This window comes from Hyalella azteca, unplaced genomic scaffold (assembly GCF_000764305.2).
Source record: "Hyalella azteca isolate HAZT.00-mixed unplaced genomic scaffold, Hazt_2.0.2 contig11709, whole genome shotgun sequence".
NCBI lineage: Eukaryota > Metazoa > Arthropoda > Malacostraca > Amphipoda > Hyalellidae > Hyalella > Hyalella azteca.
The window spans coordinates 309,775-322,164 of NW_025941696.1; the positions used below are offsets into that span (position 1 = coordinate 309,775).

General features: G+C 39.4%; 1 protein-coding gene across 4 annotated transcripts in view; it reads right to left on the minus strand.

The window, feature by feature from the left end:
• LOC108672797 (guanine nucleotide-releasing factor 2) overlaps window positions 1-12,390 on the minus strand; it is a 77,254-nt gene that overhangs the window by 57,238 nt on the left and 7,626 nt on the right. Inside the window, exon 1 of one of the 4 annotated variants that reach the window (XM_018160539.2) lies at window positions 2,627-3,185. The exons of the other annotated variants lie outside the window; for them this stretch is intronic. Within the exon in view, the coding sequence (XP_018016028.1) occupies window positions 2,627-2,735 (109 nt within the window). The 5' untranslated portion in view covers window positions 2,736-3,185. Of the gene's footprint in view, window positions 1-2,626; window positions 3,186-12,390 lie in introns of those variants that run through there. 4 annotated transcript variants of the gene reach the window in all.

The window sequence follows — 12,390 nt, forward strand, 5'->3', positions numbered from 1 at the left end:
GACTGTGACAGACTTGGTGATAACAAATCCTAACTCGACGCTTCTAAAATTATCATAAACCGAAGCAAACTACTATAATAAAAACGCGACGCACTTTAGATGTTATGATGATGAGAGTTTGGTCAACCTAAATGGAACCGGTATTAAAGAATATTACTAAACTTTTAACGTAGAAAAATGGTAAATTTACATTACTAAAAGTAGACAAAATTTTCAATTAAAGGTCGACAAGAAATAATTTGTACGAATATACCAGGAGACTATATATAAGCGCAATCAAACTGAAAAAAATATATATAACTCAGTACTCACTGCAGTGAGTGACAGAGAGCGCATTTTGTCGACGAAAACGCGTGAAGTCACGGACGGACAGACGGACGGACGGACATGGCGAGCACAATAGTGCATTTTTTCCATAAATGAGAAAATGGGCTAAAAACAATGGAAGCAGCAGAGTACTGGTAGCACTTCTGGGGCAGGCGTTGCCGCAGTGTCACAGCGACGTGCGCGGGGCGCCGGCCACCGCATAGCTATTTGCGGACTAAACCTGCAGAGCTGTGTTAGTAGCTCTGCTGTGTACGGTGGTGAGCTGCAGAGCTGTGTTAGTAGCTCTGCTGTGCACGGTGGTGAGCTGCAGAGCTGTGTTACTAGCTCTGCTGTGCACGGTGGTGAGCTGCAGAGCTGTGTTAGAAGATCTGCTGTGCACGGTGGTGAGCTGCAGAGCTGTGTTAGTAGCTCTGCTGTGCACAGTTCTGACGTGCAGAGCTTCTAAGCAATATAGCTCGATCTTCATGGTGGTGATGTGCAGAGCTAAGTGAGTGACGCAGAGCTTTTAGCATCTCAGAAACGCTACCGAGCGCTATTGCTATACCGAGCACCGTGAGGTGCATAATTCAACGCTGTTTAGTAGTGTACGAAGCTCACTAGCAACGCTGCGATGAATGGCCAGCCCTCACGGCACGTCCTGGTTTATAGTTTATACGATCCTGTGCGGTCATCGATAGTCTGAAACCTTTTTGCATCAAATTTTGATGCATGATGAAGCCTCGATGCCTCATTTCGATGTCAACTTTTCGTTAGCAGCCACATGTGCAAGAAGCAGAAATCAGAGCTCTGCGTTTAGTTCGCTCGCCATTGTTCTGGTATGAAAATAACTAAAAGCGCACCACGACATAAAGAAATTACGATAATCTTCGAAATAGACAAACTCAACTACAAATAATTATTGGTTCACATCAAAAGCAGCATAAATATTTGACAGATCGACACGTAAATTGGAACCATATTAATTTATCAGCTCAACAGGTTCAATAAGGGCACAAAACGCGCAATTCTTGCACAAAACAACTCAAGTAGTGAACAAAGGAAATCACTTTGGACGAGAAGTCAAGAGGAATGTGAACTTTGGATGAGAAGTCAAGAGGAATTGTTGGTTATTGTTCCTAAAGCTTGAAGAGGTTTAGCGGAGCAGCGGTAACACGACACGGCCTTATCAACGCCAGCGATGGACGGCTTCAACGAGCGTCGGGTGAACAAAGAGCGGCCAGAACTGTGACCCGCTACCTTGTGTATACATGCATCACCACGACAGGGTAAGAATACCAACTATACAATTTAACAGCATTTAACGTACTCTACACGCATTGACGGGCAACCCATAGGACCGAGGGTTGTTCACAAACAGTCACTCTCATGATCATCTTACGGTTTTTACGATGTAAATTCTGCTATAGGTACATATTTTGATCCGACAAATACTTCGCTGCCTTGAAATAAAAATGAGAAAATTACAACTGAAGGCACAATAATAGAGCTTTGCGCTGCAGAACAATACTCGTCATGTTTTAAAAAGAAACCTACAAACTGATTAGTCTAAGCGTTGAACATCACCTAAAACGATCAATTTGCTAGATATTGTGACGAGTTACGCAGTGCCGAAGAAACACATCGCCATGAGACGCGTGCCACGCGCTGCAGATGGCCTGAGAGGCTGCGTACAGCAGAAGAAGCCGCGTTCAGTGTGACCCGAAGACTGTGCGATCGAGTTCGAGTGTGGGTCGAGATTTATTAACCCTCATAGTGATTGAATGGTAGCGAACTCTAGCAAGCTATGATGCTGAAATAGTTTGAACTGAAGCAAGCCAAGAAAATTTGCGATGTTGCTTGTAGACATACGCTAATGCCGTCTGATACAGGGCGAGTAGTGAGCAATTAAATGTGGCGTAATAAACAGACCCTAAAATCTTAGGAGTGCGCCGTGCAACACGCAGCGTAATTCACGTGTTTGAGCGTCGCCCATGCTTGGAGACCCGCCAACGCCAGCAAGACTGCGAGTCTATCGCAGACTTGTCATGAGGGGTTGTGCGGGATGTGACGAGCACGATTCTTATTTTAGAAATTGAACATGACCGTGCAGGCAAAAGTCATGCATAAACTCTATGAACATATACACGATTGCGCCTAAATACACATTACAGACTAGCATCAAATTCCAACATGAATCATACCTGAAATTTTAACGGAGCACGGTGCGAACATAAAACAGCTTGTTTTTTTTATCACCAAATGTACAAATAATAAACCGAGTCAAACCATTCTTAATTTAGTTAATTATATAGAACATTACCTAGAATAGCGGCCTCTCTGAGTATACTCTTCTTATACTCGGGGTGCTCCTTGATGTGTATTAGAGGCACTCCGTTATTCATGCGCATAGCATATATAGTGTCAGCCATGACTTCCAACACGTCTCTTCTGCACTCAGATATTCGGCCTTTGACGAGGAAAAGACTTCAGGCGAAACTCTTAAATAAGGCTACGGATGAGGCACTATTATTATAGGATTTTATGTGAGGCACTGCGGACAAATCGCATGTTACATTGTTTTCAATTAATATAATCTGATACGCAACATTGAGGAATCTATAAATGAACAAAGTCACATGATTTTGTAATCTATAACAGCAATCACTTAGTAAATTTCATCGTTTCCGAGTAGATATAATCATTCAAACTTTTTCTGAAACTAACAAATTACTTAAACAAGTTTCAAGGCAGGACTTGACCATCGAGGATATCTCTCAGTTTCTGTGTTTGGTTTAACACTGACACTATGTAACACAATGGAAATCAACATCTCGCAAAAAAGAACTTAAAGCCGAAGCAGAATATTCCTTGAGCCTAAATTGTAAGTGCTGACATCTACATTTTCTACACTCTTTCATTGTCAGTATAAACATTCAAACAGAACTCAAAGCAAAAAATCAAAATGAATCAACTTCATTAGTTACACACTAACAGCACTAAAACCAGCTCTCTGGCAAATCACAAATTAAAATGAATGAAACTCCAATAATCACAGTTTGGGGTCTAGAATTTTTCATGTCGATGTAATATTCATGTGATTGATTAATCTCACTAACTCACATGTCAAAACAACAATTCCTAATAAATACCACAAATTTATGGTCTGCAAATCCTCAAGGTCCGACAGCTCAGTAGAAACGATTTCTAGATACGACTTAATTTCTAGATATGATCTCATAGGTTGCTCGAGTTCTCGGTATTGGATTATTAACGCTGATACGAACATAGCGTCATGAGGACTGCAATCTCTGTCATATACACATAAAATTTACAGCCCAGCGTTGCATGAACATAAGTGGAGGCACCTGCGGGTTTCTCGATAGCGTGAAGCGAGGTAAAACACAACCGTTACGCACTGAATAGTTCTTCTTGCGAGGTTAGCCGAGAACTGTCCACATACAGATGATTAAATGACTACATTCAAGTTTACCTTTCATTAAAGAATATTAAGGCTCAAAATACTGCCCTTTCAAAGAATGGATCATGGGCATAATAGTTTCAAATCATTTTTTCAATAGATGGGCATGAAAGATTCAAATTATTTTTTCAATAGATGGGCATAATAGATTCAAATTATTTTTCAATATAGGGTTTAATAGACACACAGCTCTTGTTTACGCAGGTATTATTATAACTGTGTTAACAAGTTATAATAATAATATTATAAAATCTATTCTTGGCCTTATCGCACCATGGAAGTATTGCTACTAATTCAATTTCACTTTCAATTTTACAAAAGGCAAAACACCAAGAAAGCTGATAAACGAACCTATGTCTACGATCGTTCTAAAGGCACACGCATCAGAGTTGGCATGGAGGAAATGCTGCCATAGAGCTAGTCACTCTTGTCAACACGTTGCTCACGGGACTGATGAAACAACCCTCCCTACACCAACCATAATCGTGCGTCATCACCACGCACAATTATACAATAAACATGTTGAATATATATTAAAAATTTCAATTGTTACGAATATCACTTGCTTACAAAGCTCCTAACAAGGCAGTTAAGGAACGAGACCGGAACACACCCACACACGTCGAGCGTCAGTCATCAACTGAAGCAAGTCTGGCCTGGACGACAGTGTACGGATGGCCTAGCCTCGTTCGCTGGGAGGTCGTCGTAGTATCCGTAGTAAAATCAGCTGCCGCAGCTTGGGCGATCCTCGCAGTGAGAAGCAGACGATAATTCTTTTTTTATTACACGCATAGTTAGGATACGTCGGGTACAAATCTGATGCGACTTCATTGATTTTCATAAGATGTTCTTTTTGCCAACAACTGTATAGTCGTTTAATACACTTTTAATTTCTAAGCTCTCCATGAAATGTATGAAAAAATCGGTGTAAGTAAATATTACATAAGCAATAAATTTTCGAACATCACACTTACCTAGGAATAATTTATTGAACATAGCAAGCGTAAGATACACAAAATCGAGAAATTTATGTATTCCGTTGGCATGTCTAGACACCTTTATGCTTCCATTGAATTTGCATTTGCAAGAAATAAAAAATTACACTATATAAATGATAAAAAAGAGCCACCCCAGCGATGGATTATTTTCAACAACCCAATGCCTTCATCGCGTCAAAGAACCAGTTGGTGGAAGATCAGATCCAAAAGTTGCATTTGACTGGATTCCTATAAAAATATTACTGTGCTTCCTAACACGATTAGTCAGCGCTTGGAGAGACTATGCTAAGTAATTGAAGTCAGTCAAGTGATTCTATGACTGGCCGCATCTTTGAAGGCTGCAGTTTCGTCCTCGCGAACCTGGAAGCGGCGGATGGAAGGCAGTGGAGGGTCGACGCCGCGCCGGGCATTACATACGGCAGCCGCTGACCGCGCGTTTCCGATCGTCTCGCCGAACACGAGTATGGGGAAATGAGTCAACGGCGCCTTGAAATGCCAAGAAAGTTCATTCCACGGACGATATGGTAACTCTTTTAATAGAAACAAATCGAACATTTAGCGTAAGTTCATGGAGGGAGGTAATCAAGTGAACACAGCCCATGCGAACGCAAGGGTACACGAGAAATTTCTGAACTAGTCTCGTCTCTAAAATCTCGAGTCGAAACAGTAGTGACGACGAATCGGATTTTAAACGGTTAAATGTAATGATCAGCGATTAACAATTTCATAATTATTAATTAGCGATGCTTAATTTGAAATTGAAACCAAAAACAAACAGAAATATCAAAGGAACGAGTTTCATACCAGAACGTTTACAGAAAGCACGTATTAACAGGCATGAATCATCTGTGAGTTTATTATGGTTGGTAGTACGCCCAGATTCTGATCGAAAATAATCAAACCAAATTATTCATTATCATAGTTTCCTTCTATTTTAACATTGGATGAGCAGTTCAATGGACATCAATGTTGATTACCTCGAATAAGAATGTCTTGATTATCATTTCAATCTAACTTTCACTGAAGGTTGTGAAAAATTCACATTCACACAAAATTTACCATACAATAGTAGCGCAAACATTCTAGAGTGTACAACAATGTATTGTTATAATATAAGTTGCAATGATCGCGGAGATTGTTGCAGCTCTTAATATAATTCGATGTATCATCAAAAACATACACGAGAAAGAACCAGTTCTATACAATAAAACACATATTAGACCAGCAACAAAAAAAAAATAATAAATCGCCACTACGAAAAGTTCCAAGTCAAATATTTTTCAGAGAAAACCTATTCATTGCAATGTTCAGTAAGGTTGTTCAAGAAGATGAATGCAAAGAACTTTAAAGAAAAAATTCGGATCAAATACACAAATTAAATAACTTTTTCTCAACAATGAGCATTCAAGAATTCGTTCTAGTATAAAACAAACTGAAAAAAGTTCAACAACAGCAAAAAATATCAGATGTTTTACAGTCAAATGGAAAAACACGCGGAGGCAGCTGTGACACAGATCACTGGGCAAAGCGGATTAAACTCGAGTCTGGACAGTGGTTCGAATAAGACATGGATTAATGACCTACAGGGAACATCAACATACTTTAGCACTGAACGCATCATGGCGGGCCGAGCTTGACATGGATGAATGAGCTACGACGTTAAGTTAAATATAATAGCTTCGAAACCAACTTGAAAGAACTTTCACCAAAACACTTTTTACCAGAACACTTTTTACGTTCATGGAACCGTAACAAAAAATAATACACAACACAGAAAAAAATATAAATACAAATACTATATAGTTTACGAACAACATAGCTTAAACCGCACGTCAAGTCTACATGCACTGTAAAATATACCGAATAGTTGCAGTGAAAATTGTAATGCAACAGCGAGGCATTAATTAAAATGGTCTTGCATCATGCAGCGAGGCATTAAGCTAGAAATGACAATCGTTGCAAGGCAAGATCGAGCAATAGATGTAGCTCACACTCAAATTCATCACAGCGATTAATATGAATATATGTTCTGATAAAATGTGATATCACGCGACTATGATAATTTATATCGTATATTCATGGTTGCATCAATTGACGGCTGGTCTCCTTCAATTTAAAATATTTCTAATATTCTATGACAGGAGCATTAAGTAGATCGGAAGTACAATATTTTAAAAAGATAAGACCACCTTACGTCAAGATAAGTCAGCAGGAGTGATCAAATATACATAGATAAGCAAGTGATAAAACAAGTGCGAAGTTTGCTGAGCAGACATCTGATACAACATAAACACATTTATAAATGTAAGTTCTAGAAGCATCATGTGGTTCAAACAAACGCAGGAAGCAATACACTGTTTTTACTTCTTCAATATAATTCATTTAGACAATTTACTTCCATTCAATTTGTTCGACTGAGTTCAACAGCGGACGACACAAATTTTCCAGATACTCGAGATTTTTAATGAAGAGTTTAGACGCTGAAGAATATTTAACTTAAGTAGCAAAACTTATATATCAACAATTCAATTGGTACAACTACTTGAAAAAAAACTTAGTCGGTAAGTTATTCGTTATGGTTCATGCACTTGATATTTTTTTGCGTCAAGTCTATACGTGCGAACACTTAATTAACAAGCCAGACAAGGCAAGCGCGCTGTCAAATGGGACACGACGCGCTCGGTTGTAGTATTGGACCTTTCGAGCGGTCACGTAGCAGCCAACCAGAATAAGGGGAAACTCGGAAATATCCACACACTTTCGCACACCATGCAAGCGTAGAAAGTAGATTCCGCACAAAAATCTACTTTCTAATTTCAGGAATATTTTTTCTTTGAAACAAATATTTTGATCATGCTTCTCTGGTAAATATTTCACCGGTTTTTACAATAGTTCTTCACAACGCGTAATGGGGAAAAACGCCGATGCAACTCTGAAATTTACTTATACAACTTTCATTGATCTTAACGAAGTTTTCTATGCTTACTATAAATATGGGCTTTGACTTATATAGCGCACTAAACAGCATTAGAGTTTCAGCAGCTGCGCGTTGTCCAGGTGATGTCGCGACACTCAGGTCTAGGCCAGCGCACGCGCTGGAGCGTGTCCGAGGCACCACAACAAAAACTCGCAACAACTGCCAGGTCCTCAAACGAGCGTGAACAGCTTCCGAGACTACTTCAGAATCAACTGTATCCACGAATTGGACCAAGTAGGAAGATCAACTAGTTACTTAGCAGAAAAATCACTATATAATCACAACATAAAGTCAGCAAATCATAATGTTTGCGAAACTTTTCGTAGTTTCAAGGAAAAAATGATCGGCTCAATCAATAATTAATAATAAAGGGTCTACAATTCATCATAAATTAAAGGGCCGACGCTGAAAAGGACGTTGATACTAATCAATACAGATAAAATTATTCTTACAGGCAGAGTAGGAAATTCAAGGAAGTTCAATAGAATAAGTGAAAAATATCACAGTTAACAGTAGTTTTATTCAACATAAAGTTTCTTTAGGAGTTTCCAAGCTTCACGTGCAAGAAAAATTGTGTTACCAACGTAAAATCTCAATTTACAGGGATAAATGAAGTTAACATTTTTAGTGAGCGCTGTTCGAAATCATTAAATTATCGATCTTCATCAAGCGCGCTCAATACTGTTCAAATGCCAGCAAATTTCACGGCAAATAGAACCAAGATAAATACATTACTTGATATACGGTACAATAAAAAACAGCTAGTAGAAAGGGTACGAATTTTCCAATCCAGAAGATTATAACATTATAGAGTGTATGAGTGAAGGTCAGGCATAAAAAGCAAAGGTAATTGACGTGACCACGAAAATAGCAGGGATAATAGCAACACGAGCTCGTACGAATATAGCAGCAAGCTTCATTGGTCGACCACAAACTAATCGCGGAATGCAAAGCAGCAGGTTTGGACGCTGGGTCCGGGCAACAGACGCGCTGGGTCCGGGCTGGGTCCGGGCAACAGACGACCTCGCGTCACGACACGTCAGCCGCAGAAGCGTCCAAGTTAATCTGGTTCTCTAATGCATTGCAGCCCAGAGGTCATGTTTTGATCGAGGTGCAAGAAGTCAAGACAATGTGCCAAAAATAGGTTGGGATTTTGAAAACAAACGTTGTGAATGAAGTTTATCAAACAAATATTGAGCCGTTTCTTCATTCGCGAAATGATTCAGCTTACTACATACTTTGAAAACAATTACCATTATTTAAAGGCGTAAATAAATGTTAATCCAACAAATATACTCGTAATAGACTGAATGAAAAATGAACAACTCTCATCGCTCTTTCTCATCTCTTTCAAGGCTAAAAAAATTTAATTAGATCACAAAGTAAGGGTCACGTTGTGGCGGGCGCAATGTAGCCTGGATCCGAATGACCATGAAAAAATTACGGACATCTAACACGTGCCGCTCGTCGCGGGGGGCGCATGGATGTTTGGCCACGCCAGGACTGCACAGTTGCGAAGGTCATCGTCAATAAGTTTTATAAAAGTTAGCTCGTTCCAACTCGAAGCAACACGTGACTAGAGCGGGACCGACAACCAATGTGGCTGATGGAGATATCGAACATGAACGATGTTCTAGAACGATGTTGTCTAGAACGATGTTCCCTAGAACGATGTTCTAGAACGATGTTCTCTATAACGATGTTCTAGAGAAATGCCGCGTCTTTGGCAATCTCGTGCAATGCCCTTCATAATCACATGCACACGAAATACACTGGTAGGGAAAATAAAGCGTTTGAACAAACGTGCCGAGAAACAATCGTAAGTAGATTTCCAAATACCAGCCATGTTAATTGCACATATAAGCCCGTGACTAGGATGCGATTTAACGCCATACACTACGGAAAAGGGAATTACAAATAAACAATCTTCGAAAATTCCACTTCTTTGCTCAAAGTTTAGTTTAAAGAAATTCATTCACGTTGATTTCTAATCGTGTGATATTGTATTTTTTCAATAATTTGTCTTACAACATAATTTACTGAACAGCAACGTCCCACATTTCTGACATGCACAATGCAACTCACCACACGAAACATAAGTGATCTAGATCTATATAGTTAATAACAAATTTTTCAGTTAAAATTTAGTGAATTTCGTAATTCGAATAAATGTGGTAACATTTACCCGGATAAACAGAAACAGAAAGCCCCGTCCCTCTCGGTCGTTGGGTGCCTTGCACTTGCAAGGCACCCAACGGTTTTCTCTATCCCAACATCAGGTTTTCTCTATCCCAACATCAGGTTTTCTCTATCCCAACATAAGGTTTTCTCTATCCCAACATCAGGTTTTCTCTATCCCAACATCAGGTTTTCTCTANGTATAAATACATTCATTCTAAACCTATTACATGTCTGTCTCTTATACACATCTAGATGTGTATAAGAGACAGCATAAGGTTTTCTCTATCCCAACATCAGGTTTCCTCCATCCCAACATCAGGTTTCCTCTATCCCAACATCAGGTTTTCTCTATCCCAACATCAGGTTTCCTCTATCCCAAACATAAGGTTTTCTCTATCCCATCATATTAAGATTGTTGGTATTCGGTTTCATCCGGTCAAGATTTTTAACTCATATAGTCATTCAACAATTCAATTTTACCATCGAAGTGCGCGGCTAACTTGATTAAGAGGGATTAATGACATTAATCTAATTAAAACACCCGGAGGTATTTGGAAGATACGACTTCAAATCAGGCGAATGACGTAGGTAAGAATCAACGTAGCTGCAATGAGGTATTTATGGGGGCGAATGAACAAAGCGATCCTATCACCACCATCTTTTCATTATCACTAGAAGAAAAATTGAGGATTATAAGTATTACTAACACGTTTACAAGTAGTATGAACCCCAAGTAATCCTGGGAACTCATCAATACCTTGAGATAATTTGAATACAAACACATTTATAATAAATAAAAACCACAAAATGAGGCGTAAAATATCTCAATAATCACAAAACAATAAAAGACGCACGAGTGGCTCGTAGCATATCTCACCTTATCACTGAATTAGTAAACTATCAGTTAAGATTACACTCAATTCATTTTTACTTAATCATGCAGTAAACAGAATTCAGGAAATCCGGTAAATGCAGCATATTCACGCGCAGCGACTACACATTGATGATATATATCAAATTTTTCAACTCTTTCAGCATTAAAAATCAACATCAATAATTATAATGTTCACTCAAAAACAGCATTATTAACGGAGAAAAATTAAGAATAACTTAACCTGAAACGCAGCACATACAACTGAATACTTGCTGAATATAGCATCAACAAAATCAAAGTCGATCAGCCAGAGGGTATAATGCAGTTGCTACGGACAGAGTGCCGCAGCAGCAGCAGCAGCAGCAGCAGCAGGATCCTGTTTGTTGAGGATGCCGTGCACAGAACTGACGAGTTATCCATACTTCCGGGTCACTACAGAGATCACGCGAGCGTGGTCAGTGGCTATACTAGCACTGCAATAATAGACCTTGGATGCTTGTTCAACATCGAGGTAACGAGTACTGTTGCAAGTCGAATACCTAGTTTGCTTTTGATACTGTCCGTAAAATTATTTGCCATGTTCTGCGGCATTCATTTTACCGGGTGTACGCTCGAACATAGATATAATAGCATGCAGACAAGTCGCAAGTTATGCATTTTAGGCGATGATTTAAAAACCCGCTCAATTCAATCTTCCTTGGAAGCATTTCAAAGCACAAAAACCAGGCGTCATTAGAATGGTTGCATTTTAAATTTAAATACAAATAGACACTTGCTGAAACACCTTGTGGATGGAGACAGACAAGTGGCAAGCACCAATACCAAACATTTCAGCGGCCCGAATAAGGATTCACCTTTCCCACAGCTTCCTATCCTGGAGTGGTACCCACACCAAATAACAGGCCCGCATACAACCATGTGGCGACCTTGAGTATACGCGCCGCCACATGCAACGTGCCTCCTGCCCCGATGGCCTTGTGCTTATAATATTACGGAGTCTCTGACCAACCATTCCAGAAATAACAGAACAACGAGCGGCTTCGGAGCGTTTCCTGATTGTGCATGATCTAAGAAACAAGATGAAATGTCTGCAGAAATTTTCCTCAATTCCTTTCAATTGTGTCTCTTATTGTTGATACACTCCTGTTGGTTTCCAAGAATTTTTATAGAAGCCTAAAGAAATTGAGAAAATTATTATATCATACAAAAAAACATGGTCTTCCAATCAAGTAAAACATTCTTAACAAGAGTAGTATTCTTAAACCTCACAACAGAGAGTTAAAGCGTGAACATTCGTCATTACCTCGATCGTTTAAAGTTTAAACTCTTAACGGATTAACCCTGCACTCAGGTACGAAGTATATGAGCCATGACAGGTGTGGAAGTGTGTTCGTCGGTAGGAACATGAGGACCAAGTTGTGGCGAATGTGAGAGTCGCAAGATGCTGGCGCGTCGTGAGTTGAACATGAGGAAGCTGTAGGACTTCCGCAATACCTTTTCTCAACGCTCTGCTTCGACACTATGCACGGAAAACTAAACCTCATCACGTATACTAAAAATTCTGTAGATGTTGCTT